We start from the raw sequence: 19,638 nt of genomic DNA, 5'->3' as shown, positions 1-19,638 counted from the left end.
TTGTGCCTTGTTGAAGCAGCAGACTATCAGCAATTGCATTTTATTACATGTGAAAAAAATGCTGCGTGTCTGCCGCCCTTTTTCTAAGGAGTTTCAGAGAATTTTGACAAGGGACCCTAAAAGCTGAAGCTCAGCCCTGTTTATGCATCCTTGCACTCCCGAGGGAGGGGAGGTGCAGTGTGCACACATGAGTTCTGATTAGGTAACAGAAATGCCTGCCCATCCCCATTTTTTGCATTAAATGAAAATCACTCCCATTCAGTAGAAGTGGCACAACAAGAAGACTCCAGAGAGACTCTCATCTCTGATTTTGATTGGATAAGAACTTATGAACTGCCTTCATGAAGGGGTAATATTGCAGCTCACACACTGCTTGAATAAAACATCTCACAACCATGCCTCAAGAGACTGCTGAAATAAGAGATCCTCTAAGGATTCTTTCTGTAATGGCCTTCTAGCTCGTGTCATCTTGTACATAGCTTGAATCATCCAAGGTAACCATGGCTTGGAGATGACACATTCATAAATAATTGGAAAGGGGAATATTTAGACCAGTCATTGGGAAGAAATCCTTCACAATGAGGGTGGGGAGGCACCAGCACAGGTTGACCAGGGAAGTTATGAATGTCCCTCCCAGGAGGTATTCAAGGCCAGGTTGGATGGGGCTTTGAGCAACCTGATCCAGTGAGAGGTGTCCCTGCCCATGGCATGGGGTTGAAACTGGACGGTCTTTAAGGTCCCTTTCAACCCAACCCATTCTATGATTCTATGAAATAATGAAAACTATTGTGCTTGGAAAGCTGGGCATCCAAGAGCAGATCAGAATTGGCTGGCTTGTTTAGCTTAACAATATAGCTGATGAGGGATCAACTACCCATAGAAATACCACTTTAAAGAAGGGAGAAGTGAGAGTAATTATTACTATAAATGTGGTTTCTGACGAACACAGCAGTGAGGGTCTGGAACATCTTCCTGCCAGCAGAGCCACAAACATGCACTTAGAATGACAGAATGGTTTGAGTTGGAAGGGACCTTAAAGATCATCCAGTTCCAACCTCTCTGCCGTGGGCAGGGACATCTGCCTTTTCCAGCCTGGCCTAGAACACCTCCAGGAATGGGACATCCATGACCTCTCTGGGCAACCTGTGCCAGTTCCTCACCACTCTCACAGGAAAGAATCTCTTCTTAATATCTAATCAAAATCTCTCCTCTTTCAACTTAAAACCATTCCTACTTATCCTATCCCTACACTCCCCAGTAAAAAGCCCCTCCCCAGCTTTCCTGTAGGCCCCCTTTAAGTACTGGAAGCTGCTCTAAGGTCTCCCCAGATCCTTCACTTCACTAGGCTAAACAAGCCAAGCTATCTCAGCCTGAGGAGTGATAAGAAGAAGTAAGGATTTGTGCTGAGTCTTGTAAGTTTAGGAAACTCTTTACATGTGCTCCTTGAGGTTACCAGAAAAAGCCCCTGGGGACACCTAGGCTTGATTCCTCTGCATGAGGAACCCCAGCTGGCCTGTGATATTTTTGCACAGAGCTGGCACAGCAAAAGTGAGCTTGTAGAAATCCCTATCATAATTCAAGGACATCAGCAGGTAGGAAAAAACCTCCACCTCCTTGTTCCATTCCACAACGGCAAACTAGACAAACTAGAACCCTTTTCCAAGTTGAGTGTAGCTGGTGGCTGACAGTAGTTTGCTTAAGACTTTCTTTTCTGGGGTGAAAGTCAGATGTCTTGCTGTTAACTCTGCCCTCCTCACCTGGATGGCTTTTCTCCTCTGCTCTAAGTGTGTCAGAACCTGTCACTGCTTCCCAAGGGTTTGCTTCTCTTTCAGAGTTGGATGTCATACACAAACACAGCAACAGCTGTCTTTACTCTAAAAACACCTTTTCCCCTGTGTCTTCTCTCCCTAGAGCCATGGGCAGCAGCCAGGGAAGATTAAAACCAAATTCTGGCGTGCTTTTAGCCCTGCTTTATAAGGACATGGCTCGTCTGATTGTGTATTTGTGCATGCGCAGGTAAGAACATACAGCTGCTGGCCTGACTTTTTTGCACAGCAAAGGTTTGTGAAGTCCCCATGGATTTCAGGAAAATGGATGTTCAGATGGGAGAGACTCTACTGAAGTCTTCACTGTGACTGAAGGTGGTTCAGCCCCTCCTAAGGCTTCAGAGGATCCATGGCAAAGAGCTACATCAAAGCATGTGGTTAATGAGGCTTTGTTGTTCTGCCACTTCACGGCAGGTGGTGAGCGTATCCTGATGCCACTGGGAACCCAGAGCCCGCAGCTTGCTGTGGGTTCACGCTCCTTGCTGGGAGTGGTGACACATCCCTCTGCAAGCACGTCCCACCATTTCTGCCTCACAGCCACCCTCTGAAATCCTACCACTGTCCTGGGGAGAGTTTCAGCTGGCTAATTGCCATCCACCCCTGAGATTTCATGTAGGCAAGTGGAAAACTGCTGTGCCTCAACCTGTGCTTGTGCCTCAGCATCTGTTTGTGCCTCAGCATCTGTTTGTGCCTCGTCCAGGGAACCAGCCAAGCAGCAAATGTGCGTGCATGCCAGCAGGGCTCAAAAAGGTGCAAAACTTCTCTCAGGCACTGGAATGCACCTCACCTTGCTCCTTGCAAATCTTGAGGTACCACAAAACGAAATGCACCATCTCTCCCCAGAGTCTTCTCTTCTCCAGGCTGAACAACGCCCACTCTCTCAGCCTGCCCTCACAGCAGAGGTGCTCCAGCTCTTGGATCCTCTTCACGGCCTCTTCCAGACTTGCTCTAACAGATCCATGTCCTTCCTGTGCTCCAAAACTGAATGCAGAGCTCCAGAGGGGTACCACAAGAGCAGAGTAGAGGGGCAGAATCATCTCCCTCTCCCTGCTGACCACACTTCTGATGCAGCCCAGGACATGGTTGGTTTCTGGGCTGCAAGCACACATTGCCAGCTCGCATTGAGCTTCTCATCCACCAACATCCCCAAATCATAGAATCATAGAATCATAGAATGACCAGGTTGGAAGAGACCCACCGGATCATCCTATCAAACACTAAACCATCCCCCTTAGCACCTCGTCCACCTGTGCCTTAAACACCTCCAGGGAAGGTGAATCAACCACCTCCATGGGCAGCCTGTTCCAGTGCCCAATCACACTTTCTGTGAAAAATTTTTTCCTAATGTCCAGCTTAAATCTCCCCTGGCGGAGCTTGAGGCCATTCCCTCTTGTCCCGTCCCCTGTCACTTGGGAGAAGAGGCCAGCACCCTCCTCTCCACAACCTCCTTTCAGGTAGTTATAGAGAGCAATGAGGTCTCCCCTCAGCCTCCTCTTCTCCAGGCTAAACACCCCCAGCTCTCTCAGCCGCTCCTTGTAAGACCTGTTCTCCAGCCCCCTCACCAGCTTTGTTGCTCTTCTCTGGAAGAATACTTCTCTCCAGGGCTGCTCTCACTTGATTCTCCAATGATTAATTGACACACCTTGTATTTTTTAAAACCTCAAGGCAAAAAGACTGGAGCCCCAGGGAATGACTTTGAAGGTATGATGGGAAGGCATTTAATGCACATGCAGGCCATCTGCACCATCCTTTTACAATGCTCTGAGCATCCCTCTTGGGTTCATGACTCTGCTAAATTGAGATAACAACCATGATATTGTGCTTTCCTCCCTGCCCCCTCCATATCCATTTCAGACACCCTAAAGTTTTCTTTCACCTCAGTTTTAGGAGATTTGCCTTGTTCTCAGACCTGGGTCTACTGTGAATTAAGAGAATTCAGATTTTGGTTCCCCTGGAATTAGAGATGTGAGAGTCACGGAGGAGAGCAATAAAGACATCTGAGAGAGCATGTGCCGGCATGTCAGAGGCAGCCGTTCCAAGTCATCCACAGCCTAATATGGGAAAAAATAGATCTATTTTAAGAAGAAAAAAAAAGTGCACATGATAGGTTTTAGATGAGAAATAATTTGGGAGTGATATTGAAAATGATATTACTCCTGCTGCACTTCAGGCTTGCTGAGCACATTCTATAATTAATAACTACTTCAGATGAAGTGACTTCCTTTTGAATGTGCAGTATTAAACATTTAAATTCCTATCTGTAAATATAAGACTGTGGCAGATATCTCCATAAGCCTTGCAGCTACATGCTAATGTATATTTATATTCTAGATAGGTATTTTTAGCAAGAACTACAAGTTCTTTCTGTATTTGATTGCATCAGAGCTCTGTTTTACATTAAATGTCTGGGCTGCAAAAATATCCCCTTCTTTTTTCTCCTGTTGGAGTCTTACAATAATTTCTGTCCTTGTCTTGTCTCTTTATCTTTCCTGCCTATCTAGTTTAATGCACTTTCCAAGAGGGCTGTGTCTTCCTCCCCTCCCTCTCCTTCCAGAAGAAGACAAAATATATCAAATTAAAAGAAATCAAGCAGCAAAAAGATCCTGGTGTTTCCCACCTTGCAGCTTGAGCCAGTCTGCAATCACAGCATGCCAGGATAACTACTACCACTCACAGCTACACATGATGTGACTGGTGTCCTGCTGTGGAAAGCAACTGCAAATGATCCCTGCTGGAAACCCTAGTCCTTCAAACATTAATTATGCTGTTTGTGTAGCTTTGCTCTTCAGAAGCACTGGTGATGCTTTTGTGGGAATCACAGAATGGTTTGGGCTGGAAGAGACCTTAAAGGTCACCAGTTTCAACACCTGCACCGTTGGCATGGACACCTTCTACTGGATCAGATTGCTCAAAGCCTCATCCAGCCTGGCCTTGAACACCTCCAGGGATGGGGCATCCATAACTTCTATGGACAACTTGCCAGTTCCTCACCACCCTCATAGTAGACAATTTTTTCTTAACAGCTAATCTAAATCTCCCCTCTTTCTAGTTAAAACCATTTGCCTTTGTCCCGTGCATGTGCTCCTTGACCAAGAGCCCTGCCCCAGCTTTTCTGTAACTCCCTTTAAATACTGGAAGTCTGCTTTAAAAGTGTCTCCAGAGCCTTCTTTTCTCCACATTGAACAAGGCCAACTCTCTCAGCCTGTCCTTGTAAGGGAGGTGCTCCAGCCCTCAAATAATTCCCATAGCCTCCTCTGGACTTGCTCTAACACCTCCATGTCCTTCCTGTGCTGAGGGCTCCAGAACTGAACTCAGAACTCCAGGCGAGATCTCACAAGAGCAGAGTAGAAGGAGGAGAACTCCCCGTCCTCACCCTACTGGTCACACTGCTTTGCACGTAGCCCAGGATACAGTTGGCTTTCTGGGCTGCAGGCACACATTGCTGGCATGTGTTGAGCTTCTCATCCATCAACACCCCCAAGTCCTTCTTTTCAGGGCTACTATCAATCCATTCTTACCCAAGTCAAAGCAGCAGGATCTAACCTGTGTCCTGACAGAGCCTCAGCCAAGGCTGGGTGTATATTGTGTTTCCAGAGGAAGAAATATCTTTTGGAATTTCCAATCCCCCTTCAAGAATTCTGGAAAGTTGAGGAAAGGTCAGGTAAGTCAGTTATATCACCCTGATGACTGGCTGGAGGTGGGACTCAACTTGGTATAAAAGTTTGAATATCCCAACCAATGTGAGTCTGCAAAAACCTCCCTGGAAGTTTAGTCTGTGTTGTGCTTCACTCCTTAATTTCTAGGTGGATGAAAGCATTTGCAACTGAAAGATGATGGTGTAGATCAGGACTGGACGTTCATAGGTCTGCACATCTGTAGGGATACCCCACATTTGTAGAAGGTCTAGGAGGTGGTGGAAAAGGTAACTGCTTGGCCAGATAAAGCAGAAAGCACCAAGGAGTGCCCTCAAGTCGTGAATGTCCCATCCCTGGAGATGGTTGAGGCTGGGTTGGATGAGGCTTTGACCAACCTAGGGAGAGGTGTCCCTGCCCATGGCAGGGGGCTTGGAACTGGATGATCTTTGAAGTCCCTCCTGACTTAAACCCTTCTATGATTCTTTGATTCTATAAAGTCTGGATATAAAGCCTCTGGTAAAATCCTTCAACATGGCAACAGCAGTGCTGGATGCTGCCTTCTGTAAAACCTCATTTTGCAGGGCCAAGAGGCGGCAAATCTTTTTGTGGCCCTTTGGAGACACATTTCTTTCTGTTCTATTTTATTCAGCCTATATTTAAACTTCTCACTCTGCATGTCCACTCGACCCAGTGACGCAAAAGTCTGCAAACTCCTTTGAATTCCCTGGTAGTGTTCTGCTTTTCCCCGGGCAGTTGTACTCACTGGTTTTAACTCCCAGGGACCAAATATCAAGAATAAATAAAAGAAATAATCAAAGCAGCAGCAAATCCAACTTTGCAAGGGCTCCATGTGACAATTCTTCAGCCTGTGGCTGAAGGATAATACAGCACGAACAGATGAATATTGATGCAGAAGAACATTTGTACCCCTGACACTTTGTGTGAAGGGCTTTTCACCTCTCCTAACCTAGGAACGTATTACAACAGCTTTGAAGGTAAACTATGCCTTTGACTCTGTTTTGTCTACAGTAGATTCTTGCTGCTCTGTCAATGGGATCACGTTAGCAGGGAAGTCCTGGTTGACCAGAGTGTGAAGCAGGATGCTCACAATCAGCACCAATGACACAAGGAGGGCAGTGGTCTCACCCACAGCATCTTTGCAGCAAAGGGTGGACCCAAAAGTCCTGCTTGCCTTGCAGCATTGAGCTCAGATGTTTTCTCTTTGTCTGTTGCAAGAGAAACTGCACTCTGAAACCCGTCAGTTTTCCCTGTGCGTGCTGCAGATGAGCCTCTTGTAGCCACCGGACAGTACATTACCCTACTGCTATGCTTCTCTTCTTCCTCTTCTAGTGGAGACAGCCTCAAATCTAGCTGTTACAAGGAGTATTTTAGCACTCCCTTGCTTCTCCCCTTCTGTAGTGTTTCCCCTCCCCAGCACAGGGCAGTTTAGGAGCCGAAGGAAAGCAGTCAGAGACGTGCTGTGGGCAGCAGGTCATGGGAGATGATTCTATCCCTCTACTCTGCTCTTGTGAGACCCGATCTAGAGTCCTGTGTCCAGTTCTGGAATCCCCAACAGAAGAAGGAGATGGAACTGTTGGAATGGGTCCAGAGGAGGCCACAAAGATGATCCAAGTGCTGGAGCAGCTCTGCTATGAGGACAAACTGAGAGAGTTGGGGTTGTTCAACCAGGAGAAGTCTCCAGGGAGACATCATAGTGGCCTTCCAGTACATGGAAGCAGGAAAGCAGGGGAGGTACTTTTTAAGAGGAAGGACAATGGCTTCAAATTGGTGTTGGGGGAAGATTTAGACCAGACATTAGGAAGAAAGTCTCTGTGATGAGGGCAATGAGGCACTGGCAGAGGTTGCCCAGGGAAGCTGTGGATGCCTTATCCCTGGAAGTGTTCAAGGCCATTGGATGGGATTTTGAGCAACCTGATCCAGTGGGACATGTCTCTGGCCATGGCAGGGGATTTAGAACTGGATGTCCCTTCCAACCCAAACCATTCTATGATTCTATGCCCTCTCTGCAGCTTGTGCTGCCCCATGCTCCCTCTTGGGCAAAGGACGAGAACATAAGAAAGATGCTGCAGGCTGCAAACTGGAGGATCCAACTTTATTTGCTCGATTCTCACCCAGGAGGGAACCCTCACCCTCCTAGTCCCTCTGTATCCTGATCCTGCTCGATCTGCACGTGCAGTAGATGGAGGGAAGTTCAGCCCACATTAGCACAGCACAAGACCTTGCAGCCAGTGTGGAAAGGCCATTGGGGACAGTAAGTTATTCCATAGCTTGAACCCAAGATGGAAAAAACGATGTGACCTGAGGATGGTAGTGATGGTGATTTGCTTCTGGCTTGACATAGAATCATAGAATCATAGAATCACCAGGTTGGAAGAGACCCACCGGATCATCAAGTCCAGCCATTCCTATCAAACACTAAACCATGCCCCTTAGCACCTCGTCCACCCGTGCCTTAAACACCTCCAAGGAAGGTGAATCAACCACCTCCCTGGGCAGCCTGTTCCAGTGCCCAACGACCCTTTCTGTGAAAAATTTTTTCCTGATGTCCAGCCTAAATCTCCCCTGGTGGAGCTTGAGGCCATTCCCTCTTGTCCTGTCCCCTGTCACTTGTCTGACATATCAGAGTGGTTTTGGAGCAGGGAAACAGATGAGTAGGAAGCAGAACTTGGTGCTCTGTGTCTGCAAGGATGGGTGTAAAATCAGTATTGGAGCAGGTCCCAATCATTATCCTCTCAATGGCATTCCCCACCCCAACACCTCCCTGCACCCCCCCCAACACCTCACCCCATAGGCCACAGCTTTGAAAGGATTTTTCAGGGGAGCTGTGACTGTTTTACTGAAGTCCAGAGCGTTTCACTACCAGAAAAAATGTCTCATCCACCTCCTGAGCCCCAGGCTTGCATAGCAGTCTCTGCCAAGAAATGCAATGCCTTGTCAACTATTTCCTGCAAATGGTGCTGAGACAGACCTTGAGAAACAATTACCTCTGTGTAGTGAAGAAAAAAAATCCCCGCTCTCCCCCCCAACCCCGCGCCTCCGTCTTATTCCTTCAGTTTTCTGGCTGGTTTCTTATGGAAACAGGGTAAAAATGGACTTTGCTACAGAGGACACTGTAGGGATGGCATAAATGCACAAAGAAGATGCATGGGATGTACCTTTGCTCTACTCTGCTCTTGCTTTTGTAGGTTGTCTCCTGGATGAGCCTTTGAGATAAGAACAGAGCAAATAGCAAGTTCACTGGTTCTCCCCACCTGCGAGAGCGGCGAGCCAGGCATGCTTGGCTCATTTTTATCTGCTTTCACTTCATCTGGTTTTACAGCAGACAGGGCATCAAAATCAATCTTACAGCTGCTCCAAGGGAGAATGCAGCAAATCCCCAGATGGGACTCAGTAGCACTGTTAACTGGTGTGAGTGAAACCCTTGGCTATTCCCTGAGCTGAGTGTCTGGGATAATCATTACTTTTCCTTTCCTGCAGTTCCTGCTGTGAAAGGACATAGGAGGGCAGAGTAACAGAAAAAGTTGCTTGAAAGCATCTAGTAAAGGGAATTCCAGTTGTTCTAATTGCAACTTGAGCTCAGGCAAAGAAAGACTGAGGGATTTGGCTGGGCAAACTTCAAAATTTGCTTTTTTAGGTATAACCTGTCTTGGCCTGTTGGTCCAGTGCAGGTCCAGTGTTTTGAGCTTTCAAGAAATACATCTTATCTTAACATATGAAGGCTGAGACCTTCTGAACTTATTCTACAGCTTATTCTAGACAGAATTAAGTGCTAGCTTTCTGCAAGTCCAACTCACACACTGCTGAGCAGGTAGTGAGAGGTCACCAACATCCTATTACTCTGAGTAGCTGAGTCTTCTACTCTGACTCAGGAGGTGGCACCAAAAGCAGAAAGAAAATGAGCCAAGTTCAGAAGTGCAGGAGTTCTAGGGGTTATGCACAGGGACTTAATAGAGGCACATAGGCACAGGTTGCATGGGAGTTTGAGTACACCTGAAAAAAAAGCACTGTCCACATCCAGTGTAGATACAGCCCCTGCTCTTGCTGAGGGTGACCTCAGAGCACCAGTCCCTCCTGGTGCACAGAGCTGCAGAGCTTCATCCACTACTGCTCCCCACAAAGGAAAGCTGTACGGGGAGGTGTGGGTCCTGAGGACCAGCAGAAGGTGAAGGCAGGCATCTGGTTAGCATCTGGAAACTGGAAATTTGAGGGATTTGGGTCCAGAAGTCCAAACTCTTGACTTAAATCCTCTTGAATTCACAACATCGAACATGAGTAAAGACACACATCAGTGAAGAAGGTTATTCCCAAGGCACCTAAGAGTTCCTGAGGGAGCTCAACAGAGAGAGGAGTAGGGGTGTTTAGGCTGGAGCATGTGCTTTTTTGATATCACAGAGCACACTGAAGGAGCGTGCCAACAACCATGGCCATCAGACCCAGCGCTGCAGAGCTCCTTCCTGCCCCATTTCTGCTCCTGCCATCATCAGTGCAGAGGTCGGTGAAGCAACATGTCTTGGGCTTGTTTGCCCCTATCCCACCAGACAAGTGGCATTCCTCCTCACAGCTTCTGGTCACAGTGACGTTGCCAAAAAAGGGGTAACCTGAAACAGGCAGATTGGAGAGAGTGAGAAGAATAAGACAGAGAAATAAACGGTAAAGGAATGTGCAGACAGCTGACATCTAGAAATACTGATTTTGTACAATAGAGTGGGATTAGAAGTAAAGTATTCATAGTAAATAAAGGCAAGTATGTTCTTGAGACAGTAGTGTGCACTCACAGCCCAGAAAGCCAATTGTATCCTGGGCTACACTAAAAAAAGTATGGCCAGCAGGGAGAGGGAGGTGATTCTGCCCCTCTACTCTGCTCTCGTGATGAGTCCTGTTACCAGTTCTGGAATCCTCAACAGAAGATGGATATGGAACTGTTGGAATGGGTCCAGAGGAGGGCTACAAAGATGATCAGAGGGCTGGAGCACCTCTGCTATGAGGACAGACTGTGAGAGATGGGGTTTTTAAGCCTGGAGAAGAGAAGGCTCTGGAGAGACCTTCTAGCAGCCTTCCAGTACCTGAAGAGGCTACAAGAAAGCTGGGGAGGAACTTTTTTTCCAAGAGCATGGAGTGATAGGATGAGGGGCGACAGCTTTAAATTGGAAAGGGAAAGATTTAGACTAGAAATCCTTTCCTGTGAGGGTGGTGAGGAACTGCCACAGGCTGCCCAGGGAAGCTGCGGATGCCTCCTCCCTCAAAGTGTTCAAGGCCAGGTTGGATGGGACTTTGATCAACCTGATCCAGTGGGAGGTGTCTCTGCCCATGGCAGGTAGGTTGGAACAGAATGATCTTTAAGGTACCTTCCAGTCCAAACCATTTTGCCATTTGATGATCTCTCCCTGTGAGTGCTTACAGCAAGCCATGGAACTTACCTGAGTCTACGGAGTGCAGTGTTGTTGTGCACACGTTGGCTTTTGGGGGACATATGGTGATTGTTCTGCACAGAGCAATATCCGTTGGTTCTTTGCACGTGTAACATCGTAAGGACTGGCCTGCAGAGGGGAACAGAATTGGTCTGAGGTGCTCACAGCAGCAAAGACAAACAGCAAGACAGCAGCTTCTCTGATCTGTGGTGGGGACTGTGTGACAGTCCCCTTGACCGAGATGCAGTGGTCCTGGAAACTAAGTGCATCTGGAGGCAATGGCAAACGTAGATTTGTCAGAGGGAAAGACCAAACCCCAGCACCAAAAGAACAAGGATTTTGTTGTGGGAGTTGAGTGTGATTGATGAGAAGCTTGACGCTAACGAGCAATGCATGGTCACAACCCATAGGGGCAACCATGTCCTTGGCTGCATCAAAAGAATTGTGGACAGCAAGGCGAGGGAGGGGATACTGCCCCTCTACTCCACTCTGTGAGACCCCACCTGGAATATTGTGTCCAGTTCTGGAATCCCCAACAAAAGAAGGATATGGAACTGTTGGAATGCGTCCGGAGGGAGGCTACAAAGATGATCAGAGGGCTGGAGCACCTCTGCTATGAGGACAGGCTGAGAGAGTTGGGGTCATTCAGCCTGGAGAAGCGAAGGCTGCAGGGAGACCTCGTAGTGGCCTTCCAATACCTGAAAGGGAGACACCTTTTCCAAGGGCATATAGTGCTAGGATGAGGAGTAATGGCTTTGAATTGAAGTGGGGAAGATTTAGACCAGACATTAAGAAGAAATTCTTCACAATCAGGGTGGTGCAACACAGGGTTACCCAGGGAAGTTGTGGGTGCCCTTTCCTTGGAAGCAACCTGATCCAGTGGTAGCTGGCACTGCCCAGGATAGGGGGCTGGAATTGGATGATCTTTAAGCTTCTTTCCAACACAAGCCATTGTAGGATTCTGTGATTCTAGGATTCTGTGATCACTACTTTGGGGGTTCAACAGCCCAAAAAGAGAAGGGGTATAGGGGGATCTATTTCTTGAGCAGCTACGATAGGATTTTTGCATCATCTGTAAGAAATGCTGTAACACAGAGCAAACCAGTTCCTTCTATTGAGAGCAGCATTCACCAGTACTGAAAGACTGGCAGTTCTGCTGTCCCTCTACCCTCAGCGACAGCTCCTTCATGCTTGTTTAGAGGGATTTCAGCAAAACTTAGTAGCTGAGAGCAGAATTTAAATTTCAGATCTGTATCAGAGATCCTAAGTTGCCTAAAACCCACTTTCATCAGGGGTTACCACTGCTTTTTACAAGAGATGATGCTGCAAAGCTCTTGCTGGCTGCCTGCCGATACAGGGATACCTTTACATATGCAAGCATTGATCTCAGCAGCTGCTCAAAAGCCTCGGCAGGAGACCTGTCCGTGCAGAGTTGGCAGACATCAAGTGTGTATTTTTTTACTTTTTTTTTTTTGGAAGTCTTGCTGGTGAGACTTGGTGACAGAAATCAGCCTGGTTTGATATTTTCTGTTCTATTGCTCACACCATGTCTGAGGAACCACCCAAATGTGTTCACTGCCATCTATTGGTAAAATTGCAGAGAGACGACGTTTTCATGTTACAGTTCTTCGGCATCTGCTGTTTTCCACTTCCTTTGGAAAATTTAGCCGTGCAATAAAGCAAAAACTTTCTTCGTCTTCCTTGCACAGATAGGAAGGATGTCTTAGTGTGAGCAGTGGAAGTGCTCTTGTGCCATACCCTTTGTAAGCAGGAGCAGTGCAACCATCCCTGTTTTCCCAAGTTGAGGACCTCTGTAGATCCCTTCCAAATGACTCATCAGAGGTTGTTCTATATTTTTAACATGTCATGAGAGAGAAAAGACAAATGTTGTCAACGTGGCAAGCACATGGATGTCTATGAGGGTGTAAGATTGGTTAAGGTGTGGATGGAGCAGTGCTGGTTTAAAGCATCTGAGAAACTGATCTGTAACTTTTGGGTTGAGCTGGTTTCCAAATCTCACCATTTCCATGGTGAGCAGGACAGCACCATGGACTCTGGGGGAGTTGCTTCCAGTTAGGAGCAGGTTTAAGGAAGAAAACCCTCAGCCTCTTATCCTTCACTGATTCTGGGTGGGGCACTCAGAGGATACTGGTTTTGTAGGAAGATTGCTGTGGAAATGCAAAATCTGTAAGGACCAGAGCGAAAGAGAAGTACCGAACGCAGAGGACAGTGGTGTATCCTGACCTGAGGCCAATAATTCATCATCCACCACTGTTTGACAGCACCTTCTACCCCTTGATTTCAAACCTCGAGAAAATGAATGATATAGAGTCACAGACTCTTGAGCTGCAAAAGCTGTGCCTAGACCAGCTACCTCCCAGTGGATCATCCCAGAAAAGCCATTTCTGCCTCAGACTCAACTATAAAGCAAAGAATGATGATGCTTCTCTGTTTCCATAAAATGCTTTGAGATCTGTGGGTGGAAACCTGCTCTCTCAGTTCCTCAGCAACCCTGTTAAATCCAGGACAGGACTAGACCCAGAAGGAGGAAAAGAAACATAATACGTGACCTGTTAAATACCTTGAAAGAAAGAGAGAAAGGAAAAAAACCAAACCCAGCAGGTACTGAAGTGTAAAAAAATGCAATAGCTGTACAGAAGTAACTGCACTTGTCCTGCTTCAGCTCTGCAGTGCGTTTAACCCAGAACATGTCCTACAGCAAGCAGCTGAGTTTGGTTTATGGACAGGTGGAAAGAGTAATGAGAGTACGAATTTTAAAAAGAAAAACAATGCAGCCTGAAGAGACCCATGCATAAAGAATTGCAAGGTGCATGCCTTTCAGCCTTATTCCATTTGCAACACCTTGGATGATCCCCATGCAGTTGTGCCTCCAAACGGAGGTGTTCAAACCCTGCCCAGGCTGCCTTTCCTCTGAGATATTTCAAAGTCCTGTGAAACAGCCTTAGGATCTCTGTGGCCCGTGGGCTGTAGGTTAAAATCCACTGGGTTGGTGTCACCCCAAGGATGACTCTCTTCTAGACCAAGGATGTATTTGTAGTATGTCATAAACAGATGGGGTAAGAATGTGGCGATGATCAGACCCTGATGCCAGCTTGCACAAGATCCAGACACATCAGAGACCAAATGAAAACAGATCCAGAGGTATTTCCAGTCTTTATCTATCTCCTAATCTCTAGAAGTAAATGAAAACCTTGGATCAGGTAGTTTAATGAACCTTTTCAAGGTCCTTGGAGTTATTTCTCATACCTACATTGAAGCCTCTCTCTCTGGTTTTCAGTACTTCCAGCATACAGCTGGAAGGTTTTAGGGATGGCAGGAACTCAGGATGAACATATGCCATCTAGTCCCTGCTGGGACAGGTAGGCAGGTTAAATAGAAGCTATTGGTTCAAGTCCTTCCCCATACTTGTACCATCCTGTGACATGACTTATAAAGCAGCATGTCAATCCCCCCACCCTGGGGTGCCGAGTGAGAAGGGACAAGTAACAGGTAACCACCTGTGGGTCCAAACAATATGCACTGCTCTCTATCAGGTATCACGTTTCTCCCCATCAGGAATTCATATCCCCTTTCCCCTTCCATCCTCTCCATTGACCTTTTTAAATAAATAAAGTTGTTATTCTCCTTACCTGGGAACTACTAGGTATTTCTGCATTGATGCCTTTCCCCTCCCCTCCCCAGCATTTACCAGGGGGTCCCTGCAGTGTCAGAAATGCAGCAATCTTACCCAATTCCATGTATGCCAGGCCAAACAGGAGTCCAATCAGAAGTGTCTTCATGCTGAGAGCAGATCCGTGCATTTGCGACAGTAAAGGAAGACTGCTCCCAGGGAGCTTTATATATTTTCCCACCATCCACCTCCTGTTGATCCTATGGGTGGATTCCCTTGGGCTGACCAGGGAAAAGCTCAGCTCCAAACTGGATTGGGATTTGTAAAGGAGCAAATTGCCCAAGGAGGTGACATCACCACAAAGAGCAAACTCCTGCTCATCTCTTCTTCATGTTTATGTCCTGGGGCCGGTCCCATGGAAAAGAAAAACACAGCTTGCACTGCAAGGGATGGCCCCGTGCCAGTGCTTGGATGGGGAATGTGACAAGGTATGTTTGTTACTTCAAGCCTGGCTTTGTGAGCCAGGAGTTGAGTTGTGTCACACGTGTTGCGTTGGGCAACACCAGTCGAGATGCAAGCGGCAGCAGTCTGGGATTCCACACAGATTGTCTTAACCTCACCAGAACATATGCTTTGTTTACATGCTGAACTGCATCCAGGCTGGCAGTCAGGAAGCTGGAGCGGCTGAGTTTGACCAAAGCATGTCTATTTTCCCAAATCCAGTGCAAAACCAGCCTGGTTTCTGGCTCCCAGGAGCTTAGTTATGAGATGTACCTTGGTGCCGAGCTTCTGGGCATGGGAGTCACTTGAAAGACCAATGGAGATAAGGATGGGAGATGAAGTTTCCAAGTCTAGAGTTTGGCTATATTAATTTTTTTCAGGTCCCAGGTCATACTGGCAGAGCAGGCACTGTGCCTTCTTTTGCAAAGGTATCAGCTACCTAACAGATTTTGTTCTAAAGCTGGGAAATAAGCCCGATGTGGAGAAATCCATAAATTTTACCACTGCAGTGCCTTCCTGATAGAAAGTTTCTCTTTATGGATACCCCATATGAAAAGTTTTCCTTTCATGCAATTCAAAGCAACTCCTTCAAACACAGCTGTTATTTTCATATCTTGCAAATTATTTACGGAAAGAGCTTAAATAATTTCCAGGTAGGGAGAAAGGCTTTGCTTCTCCCTTCAACAGAACCAACGGCATTTTATATTTCATGGGAAAAACTGATAGATTTTTGTTGTCATCCAGCGTAGAAAATCCCAGCATTATGCAATTTCTTGTCAAACAGCCAAATAAGCAACAGGAAAAAAGTTTGTGAATCCCTGTGAAGTACCCAGAGATTTCAGAGGTGGAGGCAAGGTGAGTGCACAAGCTGATTAAATGACTGGGGGTTTGCTTGTCACCGGCTTGGGGTGATGCATGTGGGCATTGCTACCATGCCTATCATTTTCCTAGTTTGAGAATAGGGCTTTTTTTAGGGGGGAAGTGCAGCTCCCTAAAGGGTTCTCAGTAACCTGAGAAGCATTGCTAATGAAAATTTCCACAGTCACGGATGACACAAAGCTGACTGAGCTGGGACAGCAGGATCAGTGCTGTGCGTGGGAAAGGAAGGGAAACACATGCACCCTAATGCTAGCTTGGTTGTGAGAGTGAAAGCCATCATTTATCTTTTATCTTACGGTGCTGTCAGAGACCAGGTACATGAAGGAAAACAGCGCAAACGTACTTCCTGGGGTATATAGAGTCATAGGATCATAGAATGGTTTGGCTTGGAAGGGATTTTAAGATCATCCAGTCCCAACCCTACTGCCATAGGCAGGGACACCTCTAATCCTCTAATCTAAATCTCTCCCTCTCCAATTTAAAGCTATTAACCCTCATCGTATCACTCCATGCCCTTGGAACAAGTTCTTCCCCAGCTTTCTTGTAGGCCCCTTCAGATACTGGAAGGCCACTGTAAGGTCTTCTTGGAGCCATCTCTTCTCCAGGTTGAACAACCCCAACTTTCTCAGCCTGTCCTCACAGCAGAGGTGCTCCAGCCCTCTGATCATCTTTGTAGCCCTCTTATGGAGGGCTATATAGGAAAGACTCTGTATTGTGAAAGCCACCACACCTGGTTACATCGAGACCCTTTCTTATAAGCAGCAAGTTCAAGGCACATTTCAGCAGTATCTTAATTAGAATTCATGAATCTGGAAAAAAATGCAGTGCTTTAAGCATACAACATGGTTATGCTTTGATAGGTAAGCACGGCAGAGTTGGCACTCCAGTGTGTCAGTGCTAAAAGGCTACTTGGCAGATTATGTGCAGTTTGCTGAAATTGAATCGTCCATACAGGTGTGTTGTAATGGTCTGGCTGTTCTTGGAAGGCATTCCATACTGAGGAAGCTTTGGAATAAATCAGTGTGGCTGAATGAATAGCATAATAAATAGGAAACTAAACGAGGCTGTCCAGCTTGGTGGAGGCTGTCCATCACTGTGGTATCTGAATATGGGATGCATCAGCACAGTAGGATTGTTTGCCTCTGGCCAGTGCAATGCCACTTAACTCTGGTGGCTTGAAAACAGTTTGAGATGTTCGCTGTAAGGCAGAGCATCTGAAAACCCCCAGAGCTGAGGTTGTTAAAGCTCCTGCAGACTGACTGAGTGCGCAGGAGTGTCAGACTTCAAGGAGAAAAAAGTTGGGACTGTGCCAGTAAAAATGTGAAGGGAAGACCTAGAGGTATTTGTTGATCTAAAGGTAACTAGTAGGCTCTGATAAGACAGAGCACTGAAAACAAAACCAAAACCAAACACAAACAAATACAGGTGATGTCAAGTGTTGTAGCGGGGTGTAAGGGAGGCTGTTAGCAGAATGATTAGGAAAGTGCCACCAGCCCTGGTGATTTCTCACCTGGAATTTCTCCTGTCAAGAAAAAAAATGATGTCCTGATGGGGAAAAAATGCAGATGGAATCTAATGGGAAGACTACAAGAACAGGATGCACCCCAAAAGATAACACTAGAAAGCATTGGCCCCGTTCAGCTTGGCAGAACAGAGATTGAGAGGAGACAATATTTTTTCCCAGAAATCCATTTCAAGCATTGAAAAGAGGGCTACAGAAAGGAAAACTCTGCACACTAAAAGATCACACTGAAGTAGAACAGAGTCAAGAGCAGCATGAGTTAAATGGGTCCTTTCTAAAAGCAAAGGCAAGGTAGAAAACCCACCTGCTTTAAGATGGAGCTTTATAAACATGCGAAAGGAGTGGTGTGATACAGCAGTCAGGACAGCCTTAGACAGCTCCTAGGGCTCAGGAGGACCTAAATTCCCATCTGTCTTTGTTACTGGCAGAATAAACCCTGCACAACGTTTTGATCGCTGACTGACAGGAGCCATAAGGGACATAAGAGAAATGTCATTTCAGGTCTGAAGATCAGAGAATATAAATGAGTCATGGTGTGGAGTAAGAAAGGTTTGTGTGCCAAAAGCCTCTCTAAATTTTCAGTAGTATCAATTCAAAATCACTACCAGCCTGTCTCCATGAGACTGTCCTGATTTATAAGGTAACCTCGGTGGATATGATCTCTCTCTACTTATCACGTATGCAAGGAAGGGCAGATGATGCAAATGCAGTGCTCACAGGTGAGAAGGCAATGTGCTTTATAACTATCTGATCTAACTTCCATTACAGTCAATTCTTGTTTGAGTGAAAAAGAAACCAAATTTTGTAGAGATGTCCTGTGATGGTCAGTAGACATCAAGCTTTGATAAGCTGTTCCAGTGGCTGATCATAGAATCTTAGAATAGTTAGGGTTCGAAGGGACCTTAAAGATCATCTAGTTCCAACCCCCCTGCCATGGACAAGGACACCTACCACTAGATCGGGCTGCCCAAGGCCCCATCCAACCTGCCAGTGTCTCACCACTCTCATGGTGAAGAAATTATTCTTTATATCAAGCCTAAAACTACCCCTCTCCAGTTTATACCTGTGATGATGTGCCACATGTAAAATAATTCTGCTCTCATTTATACAGCTCCTACAGCCAGTGGCTCTCATTGTACCCCTCTATTATATTTAATTGATCACTGTTGTAATTTTCCTCTCCTCCACAGAGACACATTTTGTCTAGGATATCCCTTTGATGGACCTTGTTTGGCTTTCTGACTCCTTCCCAAAAGGCTTGTCTTCCAGGGCTTTAATCCTTCCAGTGGTCCTCTGAACCAGTGCTGATTTACCACCTTCTCTCCTGCATCGCCCAAACCAGAATTAGATGTTATATCAACAGCCACTCCAGCCCCAAGTGTAATGAATCCTTCTGTCATGAGCTGAGCATCAACCAACAGTGTTTGACACTGTGGCCGTGGAATTGTCTCACACAGGTCTTTTCCAACCAAATGATTCTATGATTCTGTGATAAGTCTACCTGGGATTCTGGGATTCTACCTGGGAGCTCCTTACCAGGATGGACTCTTCCATCAGGTTACCAGATATCAAGGCGATGGCTGGAGAACAGGAAAACAGAGATACTGCTGATCACCCTTGAGCCAACTTGAGTTCAGCTCCTGTGACTCAAGGAGGGGAGATTTTTGCTGGGGAACATTTGGATGACAGTGTGTATGGGCTCTACCATCTCTGTCTATGACTCAGTAGTGGGAAAACATACTGACCGTGACCATGGCTGCAGTGATGCTTGATAATGTGTTCAAGTAACTGAAGCTCCCACCTCTCAAGCGTATGTGCTAATAGGCTTGTTTGGGTGGAGTTGCTCCCCACCCTCCTAATGAAACTCTGCCACTGGGCAGAAAGGAATGCAGGTTTCATCGGGCTGGAGAACGGTGAAAGTGAGCATGACTTGGTGAGCACCCTTCCCCTAGAAGCTCTTTAGGTCTTCCAGGGGTTATTTGATCCAAAACACACGTGTCTCCACAGAGGGGTGTATCAAAGGGAAGAGTCCTAGCACTGACTCAGTTAATCTTTAAAGAGCTCTAACCTCTTTTATTCCATGCTTGTGCTTTATTTTGGTGGTTCGGACACCCTGTCTGAAGATGTGAGATGGAAAATAGAACCTCTCCAAGTAGAGAAGGAAACTGTATTCCCATCTCCCAAGTTCTGGCTGAAGCACATTGACCTCTAGGCT

General features: G+C 46.5%; 1 protein-coding gene across 1 annotated transcript; it reads right to left on the bottom strand.

The window, feature by feature from the left end:
• Positions 1 to 9,547: 9,547 nt before the first annotated feature.
• LOC138719436 (secreted Ly-6/uPAR-related protein 1-like) lies at positions 9,548 to 14,876 on the bottom strand. Its single transcript, XM_069854778.1, has 3 exons — positions 14,639 to 14,876; positions 10,900 to 11,019; positions 9,548 to 10,080 (listed from the first exon to the last, which is right to left on the bottom strand). Exons 1-3 carry the CDS (start codon positions 14,763 to 14,765, stop codon positions 9,869 to 9,871), a joined length of 459 nt encoding a protein of 152 aa, XP_069710879.1. The 5' UTR covers positions 14,766 to 14,876; the 3' UTR covers positions 9,548 to 9,868.
• Between the last annotated feature and the right edge of the window lie 4,762 nt (positions 14,877 to 19,638).

This window comes from Phaenicophaeus curvirostris, chromosome 3 (genome assembly GCF_032191515.1).
Source record: "Phaenicophaeus curvirostris isolate KB17595 chromosome 3, BPBGC_Pcur_1.0, whole genome shotgun sequence".
Classification (NCBI taxonomy): Eukaryota; Metazoa; Chordata; class Aves; order Cuculiformes; family Cuculidae; genus Phaenicophaeus; species Phaenicophaeus curvirostris.
This window is presented reverse-complemented; position numbering and strand designations above follow the sequence as displayed.